Raw genomic sequence first — 20,968 nt, forward strand, 5'->3', positions numbered from 1 at the left:
TTACAGGTGTTTTGTTAGATTTGGTTACTTAATTAAGTGACTGAAAGAATACCACGTATTTATATATAGTGTAGGGACCAACTGGTTGGATGAATTATGTAAATAGACGGAAATTTTTGAAGTAAGTGGTCCGTTCTATGCTTGGTAGATACTTCTTGCAATATAGCCTATATTAGTATTCCTAATTAACACATTCAGGCGATGTTAAAATCGTGAATCGTATTCTATCGTGAAAATCTCTGTTATAACTTTCCACTCTTAGAAGTTTGTTAGCGTCCTGCACAGTTGTAACCCTGCTCGTAGACAAGCTGCTTATAATGCTTCAAATACTCTCTCTAAATATATATTGACAAATCCTTGCCATTTTACCATGCTTACATAGCGACATGTAAAATGCAGTTTGACATAAAGAACGGGCGTTAATCATTAACCAATACAAAGTCAAACACAAATGTAGTATAGAGCTCAAAATGATCAAATGGGGATTACTATTTTTGAGAATTTCGTTCATATTTGATGGTGAATCAAATCGTAGTTAGACTGTGACAATTTGATAATATATTAACTGAGAAATAAATAAAATATGAATTAAGGAATAAAATATAAATTAAGGAATAAAAAAGAGTAGGCATCGGTAGTATATGACAACAAATATATAAGTCAGAAGATATCCATCCATCATAGTATACAAACTAAGTAAGTCCAGCGGTTCGTTGAAAACGGTGAACGTCATGAATCGATCTCAGATTTGGCAGAAGCTACACGAAATATTTGTTATGAAATAACTTCCTTGTGACTAATTTAAGATGTTCCCAACTTCGCCAAACCACCAGATCGTCACCGCGCAACCCCAACGAGGGGCACATTTTTTAAAATTTAGATGACTTCATCGCACACAAATAAAAATCCTTTATAACCCTCAGAAATCATTGAAATAGAGAAAAATACAATCTTTAATTACTAAAAATTTCAAAGCAATTGGTCCAGTGTTTAATGAAAGAGGCGATTTTTTATGTCAACGATAATGACATTGAGAAGAATTTCACTTGAAAGTGAAAACTTATTCCATAGAGCCCACGGATGTTTTTAAAACAATCTTTAACCACTGAAAGTAAATCCATAGGTAAAGAGAAAACGATTTCACAATAATACCTCAACTGCAAAACACGCAAAATTTCGTGTCCAATAAATAAATAGGACAAATAAAAACAGGTCATAATATGTCGCGAGTCATGTACAAACGACACGGTGGTATCTGTAAATAAGATCAACTGAACATGGTAAACAATTTCAAAAAAATCAAATAAAAACGGAATCTCATATAACTTTCCATGTTAAAATATATTACATGCTTTTTGTATTTAATAACAATAAATATGTATATATATATATATCGATATTCCCTAATCCGGGGTACTAATCAGAAATACAAATTATAAGAAGATATATTCTTTAATAAAACTTTGGTCCCGAACCTGCATATTAAGACCCGGCAATATTTGACGGGATATTTTCTCCCGTAATGAACTCATGCAAGTACAACTTAAATGAACTTCCACTAATATTTAAAGTTATAATAATACAAAACATTTCTGACATCCGCAAAAGTCGAATCACAATATTTATAGTTATCTAAATGTATTGAAAATCAATTGTTATCTTAATGGAGATTTCAGATTTACGTGAACGTTTATAAATAATACGCAAATATGCAGTGTAAGTAGAATGTGCTTGATAATTTTTGGCCAATATCTCTTAAGCCTTCCCACATTGATAAACGTTTCATATACAATCTGACAAAACTTTAATCCCATCGTAATTCGTAAGTTAATAATATCTACTTGGAATAATCTTGGAAGCCACTATAAAAAATAAAAATAAATTCAGAATTTTGATAAATGGACCTTCTATAGATACAGCCATTGTACATATACATCCATCCTTGCGATACAGTCATTCAGTAGATAGACCCATACTGCAAGTACATCCATTCTGCAGATACAGCTATTCTAAAGATACTGCCATTTTGCAGATATAGTCATTCTGCCTATAAAGCTTTTCTACAGATACATCCATCTGCATGTACAGTGAATTTGCAGTTGCATCCATTCTGCAGATACAGTCACTCTTCAGATACTGTCAATATGCAGATACAATCGTTATGCAGAAACAACCCTTCTGCAGAGACAGCCACTCTGCAGGTAGAGCCATTTTACAAATATAGCCATTTTACAGATACAGACATTCTATCAACACAGCCATTCCGTATGTAGAGCCACTGTGCAAATACAGCCATTTTGTAGATACAGCTATTGTGCAGATATAGCCATTCTGCAGATACAGCCAATTCTTCAAATACCGCAATCTTCAGGTACACCAATCTGCAAATACAGCCATCCTGCAGTTAAGGACATTTGCAGGTGTAGCCATTCTGCAGATATAGGTATTTATACAGCTGCAGTCATTTTGCAGGTACATCGATTCTTCAGATTCATTCATTCTGTCTGTACAAACCTATGTCTTACGTTTAATATCAACGCGTAGACGTTTGTTCTCTCGTTCTCTCGTATGACGCTTCTACGTTGTAAGTTTGTACTTTATTTTCTCGTAGTTTCAATCGTTACTTTATTCATTATATTCAATTCGTATGTATTGCTTCACTTGCACAGTACATAAACCTGAGTTGACTTGTATGGTGGCCCATCGTTGTCACGCTTAAAATTGAAAAAAATAAAATAAAAAACTTAAAATAAAAAAATAATTGTGAAAAAGCATTTAAATAAAATAAAAATAAAATGCAAAAAAAAAATTAAAAATAAAAACGAAAATAAAATAAAATTATAAAAAAATTATGAAAAAAAAACGTGAATAAAAAAAAAATACGAATGTTGACAACGATGGGCCGCCTCGTGGCCCATCGTTGTCACGCGTTTTTATTTTGAGAAAATTTGCTACGGCTTGGGACCAACGTTGTCATGCATAATTCTACTCGCACAAACGGTGTTCCCTGGGTTTGTCATTGACATGGTGGTCGATATAATATATTTTGAAATATCGCAGACATCGATCCAAAGTACTCAAGCCCTAACCATATCGCGCATTGTCTCTTCTTAGGAAATTAAGCATTCCTTGTCTTTTTAATCCGTCTTGAACGTATCTCTTCACCGCAGCTTCCAACTGCTCATCATGTTTCTACTCGTCAGACATTTTTAGATATGATCTCAAATGTATCGATATATCTGTAAGTCTTTTAAATAAACAATCAACATGTTATTAAAGTAGTATATTCACTCTTGATATGAAACCATTGGGCCTTGGACGTTGCCATAATATTCAAGCCTGTTTGTTGTCTACTAAAGATTATCACATCAGACATGCAGACATTTAACACAAGAGTGAGTTTGTTGGGTAATTTGAATATTGATGTTCGAACATTCAACTATTACGGTACTTGAATTTATTTAGTCTCGCGCACGGTAGGTAGTCTATCTGTCTATAACAACATCTAACTTATAATTTATATATCCACAAAAATTTATTTTGAAGTTAGGTTTAAGGAGCATCATTATCAGCAAAAAAGTTTGACGCGCCATTGGCTGTACCCTCATGACAATTACAATAACCGGTACCATGCTGGTAATTAATATTACGCACAACCTGTAACTGGCTGCGATCAATCCATCCCTCGATTCACTATATTCTACTAGCTAGACTATCCGTATCTCCCATTCGTTTCTTGATTGATTGCATGGGTACAGGTACTGTCAGACGGTACCGGTATCGCGAGAGTGCCCGGCCAGCTGAGCAGCATTCTCCAATTCAATTACCTTCTACACGTGAAAACAAATTTCCCGTATTTTCGTACTCAATTCTATATTCTCTTATCATTATTATAAATATATTACTTCTAGTTGAACTTGTAGCATGGACAATTTATGAATTTATAGAACATTTTCGTTTTGAATTTATTGAATATTGCTCAATAAAATCAGTAGTGAGTTAGAAAACCAGGAAACACCGTTTGTGCGCGTAGGATTATGCATGACAACGTTGGTCCCAAGCCGAAGCAAATTTTCTCAAAAATAAAACCGCGTGACAATGATGGGCCACGAGGCGGCCCATCGTTGTCAACCTTTGTATATTTTTTTAAACACGTTTTTTTTTTTTTTTTTTATAATTTAGTTTTTATTTTATTTTCGTTTTTATTTTAAATTTTTTTTTTCTCATGTTTTTTTCACAACTATTTTTTTTATTTTACTTTTATTTTAATTTTTCATTTTTTTTTTTCAATTTTAAGCGTGACAACGATGGGCCACCATAGACTTGTATCTGAACACTTGTAATACACAATTGCACCGTTAAAGCGTTGTTGATATTTCCGACGGTTCTATTACATTTGTACATTTACAACATACGTACATTTGAACCCGTAATTTCAACCCAAGACAATTGCACCTGCATATTATTGAACCTATGGACATTTGTACCTACGTATATTTGAACTATACTAACACTAACCCGTGAATTTTAGCACCCGCATATAGATTGAACCCGCGGAGGTACGGATGCAAATGTATGGGTTCAAATGTACGTGGGTTCAAATGTGCTGTCACCATTTTCGACTGTTTTATGTTGTATATTGGGACAACAGAAAAGCTGAGTATTTTGCCAGTATTTTAAAGACAGTTCAATAGTTGTTTAGCGAGGAAGACGGTCATTACTATTACTCTCGATCGCCGTCGCCTTTAAACCCCGCTACGTTACAAAATGTATTGACCAATGGGAACAGTGCAATCAAATATGATTGCAGTGTCCAATTGAGTAATATGAAACCTCATATTTTCGGGTTTATACTTGATATAGGAAAAGAAAAATTAAAATATACTTGAATAAAGATGTATAATGCGCCATTAATTCTCATGGCGATTACAAGAATCTTGTTTGTTTTGTCAACCGCATCACCTAGTGGCGGTTTACTACTTCAGACATTCGACGGAGAGCGCTTACATTGTCGCCGCGATGTTCGCTTACTCCTGAATGAGGGAAGAGAAATTTTGAATTTATCTTGTTAGCTACTTATCGCTGAATGATTTTGAAATTCATTTTTTTAGGGTTTTGTTTTTTATTGTTATCGGCTTTAAACAATTTTCAATTTTACGACGTAATCGAAATGAATGTGTAAATTAGAATCCTTGCGAGGAAATGGCGGCGATGTCCACCACGCAACCGTGCAAAAGGTGTCGCAGCAATAAGTGACCCATGCATAAGATAAACCATGTCATAGAGCTAATGAATGGGCAGAATATTCTATATGAGATATAATTTTTATTTTCATTATAATTGAAAACATGAACTATATTTATGACAAATTTTTGAAATGCGTTGCCAATAAACCCTTATTCTTACAATATTAAAGGGCGGAATAAATCTATTTTGAATAGTTAACTTTATTCTGGCTTTAGATTATTGTTCGTTTTCATGTTTGAAATCAAATGTATACAATAAATGTTAATGTTTCTTGCTTGTTTTTCAATGGTATTCCAGTAGTATGCGGAAAAAGGGCGATAATACCGAATATTTCCTTCACAAGAAATGCCATAATATGACACTGACAAGAAATTTTCTAAATTTAATAAACATATTTTCAATTAACATATTAGTTTCGAAAAATCAGATAACACAAACTTATGTGAGCGTGACAGCTTGTTTCCAATATATTCATTGGAAGAAAAAAAAACTGGTCACTTCTGGATATCTCATCTTTTCGAACACCTTTGGATCATAATCAGAGAAGCAACAGACGTTTCTCTTCATCACACATTTATTGCTATGTATTATGAAAATTTGAATTCGTTATTCAATTATATTTGATAACAACTATTAGATTGTATATAACATATTACTAGTTAGATGAGACAATGACAATATAATTCACAAAGACAGTGACGAAAATTGAAGTTTTATCTAAATTTAAAAAGTCATATTAGGAGTGAAAAATAATTGTGACAAGTGAAATTTCAATTCTTTGATCAATTCGATCTATTAATTTGATTCTTAGTTCTAATTACAACTGAGCTAACCCAGATGTTGAAACGTTGATGTAACCCGTTGACATCACAGTTAGTACATTTTACTTTTAAAATTCATCACCTACTCACCTGGGGTGTTATAATCATGGTCAGGTAGAGCCGAACAAGAAAGAAATTGTACTTTTTAAAAAGAATTTTTTTTGAAAAGGCTCAAAGTTCGCTCCATAATTAGGGCATATGTAAGAAGAATAAATGAATATAATAAGTGCAAGAAAAAAACTTTAACTTGTGAATTGGATACTGCTTCTACAAGATTTTACTCAATGATGTGATTCAAGCAAGTAGTTGAAACACATAGCAATATTATCTTTCAGATATATTTAGGAAACAAAATAAAAAATATCACGAAATTTCATTCGCATTACGTACAGCCTGGTGGTCCATGGCGATCGATCGCAATGACTTGTGTAAAGAACTGAAACATGCTGAACAGAATCGTGAGAAGAATGAAATTTGTATTTGCCAATCTTGATATTTGGTTATTGACTGTGAAAATTGGCCTTTTCCTGAACAAAGAATCATTTTTTACGAAAAAATAAATCTTGTTAGAAATATATTGACTGAAGGTTTCTTCGAATATTTGTGAGAACTTCAAGTGGATATTATCATGTACCCTATTAGCTTGCATGGAGATCAATACAAGAAATTTATTTATTGAAAAATTTTGGTTCAGTTGCTAGCATTAGGAAACAACTAAAGTGGTTATATATGGAATATTCTTAGTTTTTAGGTTTTTAAACCTCGTGTGTGTTAAACAATAAAAGGTTTTAGCATTGGTCTTGAAAAAACATTTGAAACATTTTACAAATTTTCGTCTAGTAAAGACAATTACTTCAATCCTGATATATTTTATCCTGGATAACAAATACTATGTTCATATCTCACTTAAAGTTTCTGGTATTTGTAGAAATGCAGGCTGCAGATTCCGAAAATCTAGGCGACTTATGAATGATAGAAATAATATTATATTCCAGCATTATATATAGCTTTGAGATTCAGATAACTCAATTAATGGGGTAAAATACCCTCGCATTTCGAAGTAGTCAATCTCATAAAGCTGATAAAGGATATGAAATTCAACAGTATTTCCAGTTATAGTTTCAAATTTTTCTCATCGCATTCTTTATCCTTTCGAAATGAAGGTATGTGCTTGGATTACACTGATTTGTGCAATTCGTCGCCATTAAGCTGTTTCCGTAACGCGTTGGTTTTCCGGTTTAATTTAGTCGTAAATATCAATCACAAATATAATTGATAACGCTGTTGACGCTTTTGAGTTCCTGGAGGCTCCGAGGAGAAGTGAATAGGGTCGAAGTAGAGAGTTTTTTGAGGTTTAAGTTTGAAAGATTAAAAGCAGGAACTTGACGATGGATTTGAAAAAATAAATCTTAAAGTGTTGAGACAGTGGGTTCAGGATAAGTTTGTAAATATTTGACTTTAAGTAACAACTCGAGCAGCTTATACAACACGTTATCAGAGACAGATTTAGTACAATCGTTTTTTCTTCAAATTAAATTATATTTTTCAGTAAAATTCAATTTACAAGAAAAAGAAAAACTAACAATGGCAAATAAAAATCTCTTTCTTCTTATGACTGGATTTCTGTTTGTTATATTTCTAATCATCATGCAAGACAATGCGCAAAGAAAAACCGCCTGCTGCAGGCAGTACGTAGTGGATGTTAAACTTTGTCAAATGCTGTGTGTATATTCGAATGTTTTCTCTCGATTTAAATGTTTTCTGTTTAAACAATATCATTCGTAAGCGCAATATCTTGATAACATTTTGAAAAAATCATACCTTTTCATCTCTTTATACTTTTTTCACTAGTAACACAGGTGCTGGATGTTGTTTAATTTATCCAGCGCTTATTATTCAAACAAACATTGATCACTTTGAAAAAAATTTAAAACTCGTTTTATCTAATTTTAGTTGTTGATAGAGACATTTGAAATCTACCGATTTTGGCTAGAAGTAAGTATATGAAAAGTTTGTTATTTATTACGTTCAAACAATTGATTCTTATCATTTTATTCACAGTACCTTGATGATATAGCCTGAAACGTCATAGTTAGGCATTATTCACCCATATTATTACTACATAGGTGATCTGGAGAAAATGGGTTTTGAAACCGAGATGTCTTACCTTCCACGCCAAGATTGCAAAGATAAATGCTTTAATTGATATGACATCCGTTCAGCTTCTCTCAGAGGTGCTGCTTGTATTGATTGTCATCCATTACCTTTCAACCGTTTCCAGAGCGGACTTTTTCCGGTTTCAATCTTCAAGTTTCATTGCAGTCGATAAATCAAACGACTGGAAAGATCTCCTGCAGATCTTGTATTTTTCAATCCTTATATATGTAAAGGTAGTGAATTCACTGAGATATAGGTTCGAAAGCTGAATGAGAGATGCGGTAATGAATTCGAAAGTCTGGAAGACAAGTCAAATTTTATTTTTCTAACCTGAACCTCGATGCTATCGATAAGGTTGCCGAGAGTGGAAGTCAGGTTTAAAGGTCAAATAGGAAGAATGCGCTTGTTTTTTCAGAAGAAGTTGTAATCTCAAAAAACAGATAAATAAAATTGTTAGAGCCTTTTGATGAGCAAATCATATCGTAATGTCGCTGTATAAATTTGGCGATCTAGTTCAAAATACTTTGATGAAGAGCGTCTATGGCCTAGCGGTGAAAGGGCGAGACTTACTCGCAGATTGAATTGATGTTGCATGCAATCAATCAAGCTTCAAATATGGGATTCAAAAAAATATATTTTGATACCAGCGACGTAAGAGTTGAAACAATTAATCTCTACAACTAGCACGGTTTCAAAATTGTTGTTGAAAAGCCGTAGCCTAATTTGTTTAAGATCTCAAAGGTCAGCTATATCCTAATGAAAAGGTTTTTGCTAAAAATCGACACGTATAATGGCACAAGTGATGACATCGCAGATTAAAAATTTCGGGCTCAAATCCCTCCTCCTCCACCCCACCCAGAGTATAATAAATTGGGTAAGTAATGCCGACCTGGAAAAATTCCGGTTCTTGTTAATAAATAGTAGATTCCTTACACATCCTTAGATATTAGTGGATCCTTGTACAGGGCTTTGTTTGGATCGAAAATCACATATGGTATACAATGCCTCCATGGCGACTCTGACTGACTTTGGGACTTTACTAATGTTTCAGATTCCCTGCTATCCACTGGATAGTATCCAGCCATTTGGGCAAAAAATAATTGTATAATTTTGTAAAATTAACTTCGCCTATTACTTGAGAACATGCAAATAACATCATTTATTGCAACGAAAATTTTATAGATAGATACACAGACATTTGTGGTAACTTGCAGTTATAATATTTGTTTAATAAACTGATGTTTTTGTTATAAATTTAAATTTACGAGAAACTTTACATAAAATCAATAGTTTGTTCAACAATGGCTAGTACTTATCACCTGTATGCTGTGATTGCACTGATGCTTTTTACATTTATCTTCTTTGTGCAAGTTGACGCGAAACTTACAAGACTACCCCAACAAGGCTGTAAGGAACCATGTATTATATTGTCTGTTGAACATATATATTTATTCTAATACATACTTTTAGAATTCCTAAAAAATTTGTTTAATTACGTAAATACATACGTCTGTTCAAACTACGTGCTGTAAATGCTTGTGAATAATTTTATTGTTTATTCTTAATATTCTGAAGCTTTTATAAAATCTCCAACATCATATATATACGACTGACTAGCGTTTAATTTCTCTATTTTGCGGATTCACTCATAACACGGAAAAATTACTGATACCATTTTCATTGACGATTAAACTTTAACACATGTTTTTATTTTAGTATCTGATTCAGATAATTGGCTCAGCTCCGACTCAATTCACGGATAGTACGTATTTTTTGTTTTGTTTATTTTAGTGTTTACATATTTAGTTGATACAATAAAAATAGCATTAGTATATACATAATAAAACTATAAAACTTTGCTTGTCACAATTATTTGTCACCAGTAACATAAATATTTCTTAATTTCAGGTAAACCTCGATTTTCTTCATGTTTTATCTTCATTCATCGTGCTATGAGCTAATAAATCAGCAGAATATTCTATATGAGATATAATTTGCATTGTCATTATAATTGCAAACATGAACTATATTTAAGACAATTTTTTAAAATGCGTTGCAAATAAACTTTCATTCTTACAATATGACAGGGCGGAATAAATCCATTTTGAATATTTAACTTCATTCTGGCTTCAGATTATTGTTTGTTTCATGTTTGAAAGCAAATATATACAATTAATGTGAACATTTCTTGCTTTTTTATTGTTATTCCAGTGATATGCGGACAAAATTTTCCAAATTTAATAAACATATTTTCAATTAACATACTATTTTCGAAAAATCAGATAACACGAACCTATTTGAGCGTGACAGCTGCTTAAAAGTTTTAACATAATCATACCAAAAATAGGCAATACATAATATCAATATGAAAAAAAAAATTAGTTACAATGGGCACTACATGCATTGACACTCATAACATATAAATGTCTACATACTATATTGGTCAACTACAACAGTTTAATTAATAAGATTACAGTTTTGATTTCACTAATATGATTTCATATCCTACTCGCAAATTGAAATTTGATATAGAACATTTCAGTATTGTTAAATTCGTTTTCACCAATTATACAACAAAAAACAGAATGCAATAATTTTTTAATTACTTTGACAAAAATAAATAAGATTTATTCAATGCTTGCATTTCTGTTTGTAAATGATTTTACCCCAATTTAATTTAGGACGCTTTGCTTGTTGTTTGGGTCACTGTGTAAGGACCTTTTTCATTAGTATATAGTTGACTTTCGGAAACCTAAACAAATTAGGCCACGGCTTTTCAACCACAATTTCAAAACCGTTCTTTTTATATAGATTTATTGCTTCAACTTTTACGTCGCTGGTATCAAGAAATATTTCTTTGAATCCCATATTTGAAGCTTGATTGATTGCATGCAACATTAGTTCACTACCAATGCCACGGCGTCTTGCATGATTCGCAACATACATTCTCTGAAAATGAAAAAATTAGAATCCACATTGTGTAGTAAAGTTAATTTAATAACGAAGTAGCTGACTTACTTGCGCAAAGTGCGAATGGAAAGTCAGGAAAATTTTTACCGAGTCGCACAAGCATGAATAAGTACAACATAAATTTCGTATTCTCGGGATATTTGAATCCGTTTTGCTAGGCTTGAACCCTCCCCCTTTTTCATCTTAACATAGTAGACAGTGTTTTAAAATTGCAAAATGTAGATAATATCCAAAATTGACTAAAACTAAGACTGATGATGGAATGTGCTGTTTACAAGTTCTTTATCTTTTTTTTGTCTAAATTCACACTCACTTCCAAAGATACAGCATAAGACTTGCAATCCGGAAAGTATGACAAGATTGAATCAGGTAAATGATAAAGAGCGATACATCCAACTATTTTCCAATCTCGTTTTTCTTGCCTTTCAGCAACCCAGAATCCTATATAGTCTGATTTGCATCCAATTTCCTTTTTTAAATCTTCTGGTAAATATCGCCTCATATATTTCCGAAACGAATATATTCCTAAAAACATAACGGTATATATTAGGTAGTTTCTTCCTTTGTTGACTGTTTGACAGTTTTTAGTTGTGTTTCTGATTTTGGATTTAGATGCAAATCGGAATTCAGTTACCATTCAAACACCTCAATGGTCATTTGTCTTGCGAGGATTTTCAGGAGTTTTCAGTTTAGTTGCAATAATCCAAACTTGATCCAAAAAATCTAGGCTGGAACTAGCTAATAGCGAGTTTAAATAGCAAGCAGTTAAATGTTTTAAATTAAATGAAGGTAAGGGATAAACCAGTTTGAAAGCGGTAACGCGAAAGAGCACTCTTAAAATAGTAAAAAACTAAAATTGTTGCAACTGTAGTACAAGAAGATGTCTGAGAAACATTTTTCAATTCCACAGTTTTGCAGCTGGGTTCAGCTAATCTTTATCATCAGGAGCAATTTATATTTGAGTCATATTTTTTAGCAAACGGCTTTTGACTATTTCAAGTTTACATTTGGAGAAAACACCCAGAAATATAAATGTTACTAAAACAGAAACATATCAAAGTATAATCACATGGTCCTCGACTCACCTATTAGTATCAATATAGCAGTTTCAAAAGACCAAACTACAACAAAAGTCAATAAACTGTTTTTATCAATCGTCCAAGAATTGAGAAATGCGACAATAAATATCCATCCCTGAAGTTAAGACATTGTAAGTGCGTATGCATGTGTTTGTTAGTCATTGCGTATTACAGATTTTTTTGTGACACTGTACATTCATTCATAAGGCTATTTTTTATGCTGTTTGCTCAAGAATACGTTCAGGATTATACCAACCATATAAGAATATTTGAAAAATATTTTGTTCATGTATAAGTATTCCAGTAAGTTGATCTTGCCATTGAACCTGTTCATTGCAATTATAGTTCTCTCTAAAATAAATTCACTTGGTGATTTTGTAGGAATAAAAGTCTAAATACTTGATGATAATTATATTTTTCACCAACTTGTAGCTTCCAACTGCCAAAAAGCGAAGACCTACTGGCTGTACATCCACGTTTAAACATAGAATCAACAATAAGTTTGTATATGAATTGTCTGTCCTCCGTCAGTAATGCACGAATACGGAAATCTACCATGACGTTACAGGTGTTTTGTTAGATACGGTTACATAAGTGACTGAAAGAATACCACGTATTTATATATAGTGTAGGGACCAACTTGTTGGATGGGTTATGTAAATAGACGGAAATTTTTAAAGTAAGTAGTCCGTTCTATGCTTGGTAGATACTTCTTGCAATAAAGCCTATATTCGTATCGCTAATTAACATATTCGGGCAATGTTAGAATCGTGAATCGTTTTCTATCGTGAAGATCTCTGTTATTACTTCCCACTGTTAGAAGTTTGTTAGCGTCCTGCAAAGTTGTAACCCTGCTTGCAGACAAGCTGCTAATAATGCTCCAAATACTCCATCCCTATTTTAACAAACTCTTACCATTTTATCATGCTTCTCTTCTCGGCTACTCTACAATGCGGCAAGTAAAATGCAGTTTGACATAGGGAACGGGGCGTTAATCATTAAACAATACCACAAGTCAAACACAGATCTAGTGTAGAGCTCAAATTGATCAAATGGTGATTACTATTATTAAGAATTTCGTTCATATTCGATGGTGAATCAAATCGAATTTAGACAATGACAACTTAATGATATTAACAAATAAATAAATAAAAAGAGTAATTATCGGTAGTATATGACAAAACTTCGTGTCCAATAAATAAATAGGACAAATAAAAACAGGTCATATTATGTCGCGAGTCATGTACAAACGACACGGTGGTATCTGTAAATAAGATCAACTGAACATGGTAAACGATTTCAAACAAAATCAAATAAAAACGGATTTTCAAATAACTTTCCAAGTTAAATATATATTGCATGTTTTGTATGTAACAAGAGAGCTACGTTCAAATATATGGACACGTCTGTTCGCAGTACAGTACGGTTTACCGTACCGTCAGATCACAGTCTACAAATATATTCACACCAAGCGAAGCAGTACAGTAGGACACAAAATGGCGTCCGATGTCCGTAGAACGTTCAGTGACGTCATAGCAAACAAAAACAAATCTCACAGAGCTAACAGATATATTCGAAATAAATAAAAGTGATATCCTTCTGGAGAAAAATTTCGTCTTTAACCACTAAAAATTTCAAAGCAATTGGTCCAGTGATCAAAGAGAAAAGCAGTTTTTTTATATTTCCACTAGGTGTCCAAAAAGTGTCAAAGATCAACAAGTACAACATAACAACAAAACAATCGTTATGTCCACTAAACGTGTCAAATACCAATATATATATATATCGATATTCACTAATCCGGGGTTCTAGTCAGAGGTACAAATTATAAGAAGATATAATCTTTAATAAAACCTTGGTCGCAAACCTGCATATTATGACCCGACAATATTTGAAGGGATAATATCTCCCGTAATGAACTCATGCAAGTACAACTTAAATGAACGTCCACTAATATTTAAAGTTACAATAGTACAAAATGTTTCTGACATCCGGAAAAGTCGAATCACAATATTAATAGTTATCTAAATTTATTAAAAACCAATTATTATATGAATGGAGGTTTCAAATTTACGGAACAATTATAAACAATACGCAAATATGCAGTGTAAGTAGAATGTGCTTGATAATCTTTGTCCAATATCTCTCAAGCTTTCCCACATTGATGCACGTTTCATATACAATCTGACAAAACTTTAATCCCACCATAGTTCGTAAGTTAATAATATCAACTTGGAAGAATCTTAGAAACCACTATAGAAAAAAATCTTTTCAGAATATTGATAAATGGACCTTCTATAGATACAGCCATTCTGCAGGTACAGTAATTCGGCAGATACAGCCATTGTACATATACAGCCATGCTTGCGATACAGTCATTCTGTCGATAGACCCATTCTGTAGATACAGCCATTCTGCAGATACTGCCATTCTGCAGATATAGCCATTTTGCCTATAAAGCTATTCTACAGATACATCCGGGCCATCTGTATGTACATATGTGAATTTGCAGTTGCATCCATTCTTCAGATACAGTCACTCTTCAGATACTGTCAATATGCAGATACAATCATTATGCAGAAACAACCCTTCTGCAGAGACAGCCACTCTGCAGGTAGAGCCATTTTACAAATATAGCCATTTTACAGATACAGCCATTCTATCGACACAGCCATTCCGTATGTAGAGCCACTATACAAATACAGCCATTTTGCAGATATAGCCATTCTGCAGATACAGCCAATTCTTCAAATACAGCAATTTACACGCTATCTTCAGGTACACCAATCTGCCAATACAGCCATCCTGCAGTTAAGGACATTTGCAGGTGTAGCCATTCTGCAGATAAAGGTATTTATTTCTATTTACAGATTTATACAGCTGCAGTCATTTTGCAGGTACATCCATTCTGCAGATTCATCCATTCTGTCTGTATAAACCTATGTCTTACGTTTAATATCAACGCGTATACGTTTGTTCTCTGGTTCTCTCGTATGACGCTTGTACGTTTGTACTTTATTATCTCGTAGTTTCAATCATTACTTTATTCATTATATTCAAATCGTATATTATATTGCTTCACTTGCACTGCACATAAACTTGAGTTGACTTGTATCTGAACACTTGTAATACACAATTGCACCGTTTGAGCGTTGTTGATATTTACGGTTCCATTACATTTGTACATTTACAACCCACGTACATTTGAACCCCTAATTTGGATCCACGACAACTGCACCTGCATAATATTGCACCTATGGAAATTTTAACCTATGGATATTTGAACCATACTAACTCTAACCCATGGATTTTAGCATCCGCATATAGATTGAACCCGCGGATATACGGATGCAAATGTATGGGTTCAAATGTACGTGGGTTCAAATGTGCTGTCACCATTTTCGACCGTTTTACGTTGTATATTGGGACAACAGAAAAGCTGAGTATTTTGCCAGTATTCTAAACAAGTCAATAGTCGTTTAGCGAGGAAGACGGTCATTTCTATTACTCTCGATCGCCGTCGCCTTTAAACCCCGCTACGTTACACAATATATTGACCAATGGGAACAGTGCAATCAAATATGAGTATCCAATGTCCAAGTGTCCAATTCAATAATATGACTCATATTCTCGGGTTGAAATTTGATATGGGATAAGAAAAATTAAAAATATACTCGGATGAAGATGTATAATGCGCCAGTAATTCTCATAGCGATGACAAGAATCTTGTTTGTTTTGTCAACCGCACCACCTAGTGGCGGTTTACTACTTCAGACATTCGACGGAGAGCGCTTACATTGTCGCCGCGATGTTCGCTTACTCCTGAATGAGGTAAGAGAAATTTTGCATTTATCTTGGTAGCTACTTTCGCTGAATGATTTTAAAATTCATTTGTTTAGGGTTTTGTTTTTTATTGTTTTCGGCTTTAAACAATTTTCAATTTTCCGACGTATTCGAAATGAATGTGTAAATTAGAATCCTTGCGAGGAAATGGCGGCAATGTCCACCACGCAACCGTGCAAAGGTGTCGCAGCAATAAGTGACGCACGCACAAGATAAACCATCAAAGTGCCGATTTAATTTCATCGTCACAATACGCGCAGACAAAGCGCAAAAATTCGCTTGAAGATTATCCTCGAAAACGAAACACCGTGCTAACGACGGAAATTGTTGAAAATTATTTTATTCGGAAATATTCGAAAAGGTATTCGAATGTATTTAATTCGTTTTGGACAACTCTGCTTTCGAGCAAAATAATAAAATATCTCATTGTCTGATTTAAAAGTTAGAGTTTAACATGTAGTTTGAGGGCATATTGTAATCTTACTCCAGCGTACATGATCCATACGCAAAACAAAACATGTCGTTCTATCCATTTATTTTGTAACTTTGTAGAACTTGACAAAAATATTGACCATAAATCAAAAATAAGAAAAAGATTTTCTTGCGACAAAATTAGTCATATTAAGTATGCGAAAATGATTTTTTTTTTTAGTATTTAGTTTTCAATGTGATGATTTATTTAAAGTCAGTAATAACAATATCCACACAAATACATTTTTCGTAGATACTACCAGTTATACGATTCAGAATAATACAAGAACATTGAAAACGATGATGATAATCGATATTTACCTGAATTATAAAAAAATATTTATGTTAGCTTCAATAAATAAATATTGCATCCGATAATAAAGAACTGTTTGAGGTAATGTGGCTGATGATTCCAGATCACAAAATGTTTTCACAAATGTTGAAAATTTCAAAGATATTAATGAAGAAATAAAATTCAATTAATGTTACAAAAAAGAACGCTAATGCATTTTTTAATATTCTAATGTAAGAGAAGAATTAAAAGTTTTGATATACGTACTTTCCTTCAGAATTGACGAAGCTGAGCAGTGTATCTATATCAGAAACTGAAATAAAATATTTTTTGCTAAGTATCTTAATTAGAATCAGTGCTTGGTTTTATAAGAAAATCGTTATCATCTATTATATCAGTAAGTACATCCGTTATCAGTAAGCAGTGAGCTTATCACAATTAGTGATGACGATGACGTATTTGAATTTTAAATTGAACATAAACAACTAAACCTAAATAGAATCAAAAATACGTACATCCCAGGGGAAGGTGAGGTGGCCCCCGTATGGTTCTCGCAGTCACTTCCAAAGAAAAGAGAATTGTAAGGAACATCAATGCAATAACAAAATGAAGAAATACACTTATATTCGCCATTGTCAAAATATAATTAAATGCAAATAGAGATTTCCTGAAAGAAATAATAAAGTTCCATGCCCCTCTCGCGCTTAGTTAAATTTGAAACCATTGATGTAATATTTGATAAATCTGTTATGCTTTAAATATGTATATAGCGTTATTTCATTTAAATTTCAACGGTATCTACCGTATTTATTGTATATCATCAACATGGATAGAAAGTATAAAAACCCTATAATCATGGTATGGAAGTTTTTCTTATTCCTATCTAATTTATTGAAAACTTTTATTTTTCCATGCAAATTGATTACTGATGGTAGTATAATTATAAATTAATAAAATGACACGGATCAACTATACTGAACTTCAAATGGACATAGATGTAATATGTATATATATGTGATTGATAAACTGGTATTGTATGATTTTATAATTCGTATATACAATATGACTTTTTGAAATGGTGGTAATTAAAACCATGATATTCAAAATTCTAAAAAAATGATTAATAATCTTGATCTAGTTCGGAAACTAATAATAATAATAATAAAAAAGACCTAGTTAGTCAATACTTTATTTACTGAATCTTCCGTTCTCACGTACTTTTTAGTTCCCAAATTGTTTTATTTATTTTTGCTGATTTACTTCTGTTTTGTTTGACTTATCTGCTTCCATAATGGTGTCGCTGACATGATGACTTTTGATAGTCTTTTCGCGACCCCTCGTCCATTGCAGTTCAAACATTGTACTTTTTTCTTTTAATGAATTTATTTCATTTTTACCATTTGTTTAAATGTACAATGTTTTTGCACGACGAAAAATAACTGTCTGAATCTGTATCTACCGGTCATCCTGAACAACGCTTTATCATAAGATATTAGAATTAATGTCGGGCTGCCCACAAAAGACAATACCTACTGCCGGTCCCGTTAGTTTGATTAGAATATTTGTAAACATAATCATGACTGATCGTGTGGCAGTTTACAGCGATTTAGCAAATTCGACAAATTTTATCAGTTTTCGCAACACCGACTCCGCCCCAGCGCAGGTTTGCTACTCAGATTCTCTTTAAACAAGATATCATCCTTTGAAAAATCCCAGGATCTGGACAATATAGGAAAAATTGAAATTTATTTTATTGCAATAAAAAATTTATTGGTATACTTACTTACTACATAAATTATTATCTTATATATATATATATCGTCACATAACGAATATATATATATATATATATCGTCACATAACGAAAAAAGGCGCATGCGGTAGTTTCAGAATGGATAAAATGGTACACTACGCTATAATTTCAAAAGAAAACCTGACATAACAGTAACACTAAGCTTTGTGATTTCCAATGTCTAAAAAGCGTTTTTAATCTGTCTCCAAGTCTTCTATAGCAAAACTTATAGTGTTATCTTCCGTTTTAAGTTTTAGTTTAAATATTTTATGATGCCGCATTACAATCAAGAAATGAGGGTTGCGAATTCACCTCCTCGTCAATTAATTTTAGCATCTCGTCGCCGATGGTTATAATATAGCCTACTAACTTGTTTTTTCACACTAAACTTACAATTCCGTAATTATAATCGTCCTCGAGTAACAATACATAAATATGACGAGAAAAAATTGTGATCCAGGGAAAATATATGCCGACGTGAAAATATATTCACGGTCTAAAAACACTTCACGCTGACGAAAATAAACGGCGATTTCAACAAAATGCAATCACGTTCTTAGCGACTTTTATCTAAAGGGAGCGGGTTCGACACCAAATTAATTAATACGTTTGTCAAGTGTCAAACTTACAGCCTTAATGTATATAATTTATCTGTAAAAGTTGGGTCTATTTATGGATTGTATTAACTCTATTAAAAGAGGTTTGACATTCAAATTAAGTATTGTTTTCAACTTACTCGGGAACAATAATCGGTGAGCAACAATGTGTTTTTTGTTGCTCCTTTTTGTAAATTTATTGTGGGTCTCCGTGTATAATAGTCAACTTCTTCACGGGCTTCGTGACACCAAAAGTTTGAGAACCCCCTGGTCTAGGTCCATAAACCTCGTCTTCCCCTGATCTGATGTGTCAAACGCCGAACAGTCCACCAAACTTATATCTGCGCGAAACTAAACACACATATTAGCTAATTTATTAGTTGTAGAACGTTTATGTTTGAATATCTGCGATGAATCATAGTTTTTGCATATTTAGTAGGCTAGGTAATAGAAAAGTCCCGTATATACAACTGTTTAAGAGGTTTCTCGTCGAACTCCTGGAACGGCTCCACCGAACCATAAAGTTTCGATCGAACCCAGGTTAAGAACCACTAATTTAAAATAAGCGTGCGACCTAAAAAACATAACTTGGTTGACATAATAAGTATATATAATTCCAGATTACCTGGAAGCTAAGAAATAATCTCAAGAGGAAGTGTCTCGATAGGTGGCGAAATATCCTTAAAAGGATATCCTGGAAATGTGGGTCATGCGAAGAAGATTTCGGAAGTTTGGGTTTTGTTTTCAGTCGGAACAAATTTCATTTGCATATGAGCATCGCGACAAATAGTCGTATCTACGTTACATGGCGCCCATGGCGAAGTTAAATAATGCGCCCCTCGATAATTGGTTAACGATTTATAATGACTGTTATTGAAATGCTATACCTGTACGATATTATTTCAGTAAATATGCGAGTTTCAGTTGTCTCAGATTTGAAATTATTCTATTGAAACATATTGCGATTAAAACTTTTCGCCGTTTTTGCGCCCCTGTCTAAACAGCGCCCATGGCACGAGCCATGGCTGCCACACCCTCGATACGCCACTGATACAAACGTAAAAACAAATCAACACAAAAATACAATAAATAAATAATCATACACAACTCGGCTTTTAGAAAGCCTACTCAAATCCAGGAAAACGTTTATCATAGTTAATTAACAAGTCCAACCAAATTACTATTAAATAACTTGCAGCCCTAAAAATCAGAAAAAGTTACAAATTATAACATACCGAATTTGTCTGCTATTCCAGGCTTAAACTATGATAAGTTGAACATAAAATTATTCGTCAATGAAATCCGAACAAATCAATTAAATAAACTATAACTGTAAAACTAATGACGAAGGCAATTCAATGCTCATAAAATGTGAAGCAGCTCTAATATACAATATTTAATCGTCTTAATGTAAAAACAGAAAGTCAAAGTCGCTAAACAAATTTCAACTCATTTACAAATTACAACGAAACAAACACCACTCTCTGCAAAAGTAAAGCGCCATTCAAGGCAAAATACCGAAACTGTCCCTGTCTAGGCGAGACGTGTCTTGGCAAGCAATTGCCACGAAGACTCTCTCAATTGTTTCGTAACAAAGTGTGTGTAAGCACACTGTCAATCAAGGGAAATTACGGTGTCAACAATAACAAATAAATTACTACTACACAAGGTGGACGCAATGTTTAAGTCAATACAAAAAT

At 33.1% G+C, this 20,968-nt stretch overlaps 1 protein-coding gene and 2 long non-coding RNA genes across 3 annotated transcripts; 1 reads left to right on the forward strand and 2 right to left on the reverse strand.

Moving 5' to 3' along the window:
- The first annotated feature begins 9,305 nt into the window (after positions 1 to 9,305).
- On the forward strand, positions 9,306 to 10,407 carry LOC144423043 (uncharacterized). The gene is made up of 3 exons (XR_013475531.1): positions 9,306 to 9,632; positions 9,942 to 9,987; positions 10,134 to 10,407. It is a non-coding gene; the product is annotated as an uncharacterized LOC144423043 (long non-coding RNA).
- Positions 10,408 to 10,873: 466 nt separating this feature from the next.
- On the reverse strand, positions 10,874 to 12,419 carry LOC144423042 (N-acetyltransferase 8-like). The gene is made up of 3 exons (XM_078113208.1): positions 12,281 to 12,419; positions 11,509 to 11,720; positions 10,874 to 11,174 (listed from the first exon to the last, which is right to left on the reverse strand). Exons 2-3 carry the CDS (start codon positions 11,695 to 11,697, stop codon positions 10,929 to 10,931), a joined length of 435 nt encoding a protein of 144 aa, XP_077969334.1. The 5' UTR covers positions 11,698 to 11,720; positions 12,281 to 12,419; the 3' UTR covers positions 10,874 to 10,928.
- A 4,224-nt stretch (positions 12,420 to 16,643) lies between these two features.
- Positions 16,644 to 17,542, reverse strand: LOC144422731 (uncharacterized). Its single transcript, XR_013475349.1, has 3 exons — positions 17,396 to 17,542; positions 17,148 to 17,193; positions 16,644 to 16,909 (listed from the first exon to the last, which is right to left on the reverse strand). It is a non-coding gene; the product is annotated as an uncharacterized LOC144422731 (long non-coding RNA).
- Between the last annotated feature and the right edge of the window lie 3,426 nt (positions 17,543 to 20,968).

The sequence above is a fragment of the Styela clava genome, chromosome 5 (genome assembly GCF_964204865.1).
Source record: "Styela clava chromosome 5, kaStyClav1.hap1.2, whole genome shotgun sequence".
Classification (NCBI taxonomy): domain Eukaryota; kingdom Metazoa; phylum Chordata; class Ascidiacea; order Stolidobranchia; family Styelidae; genus Styela; species Styela clava.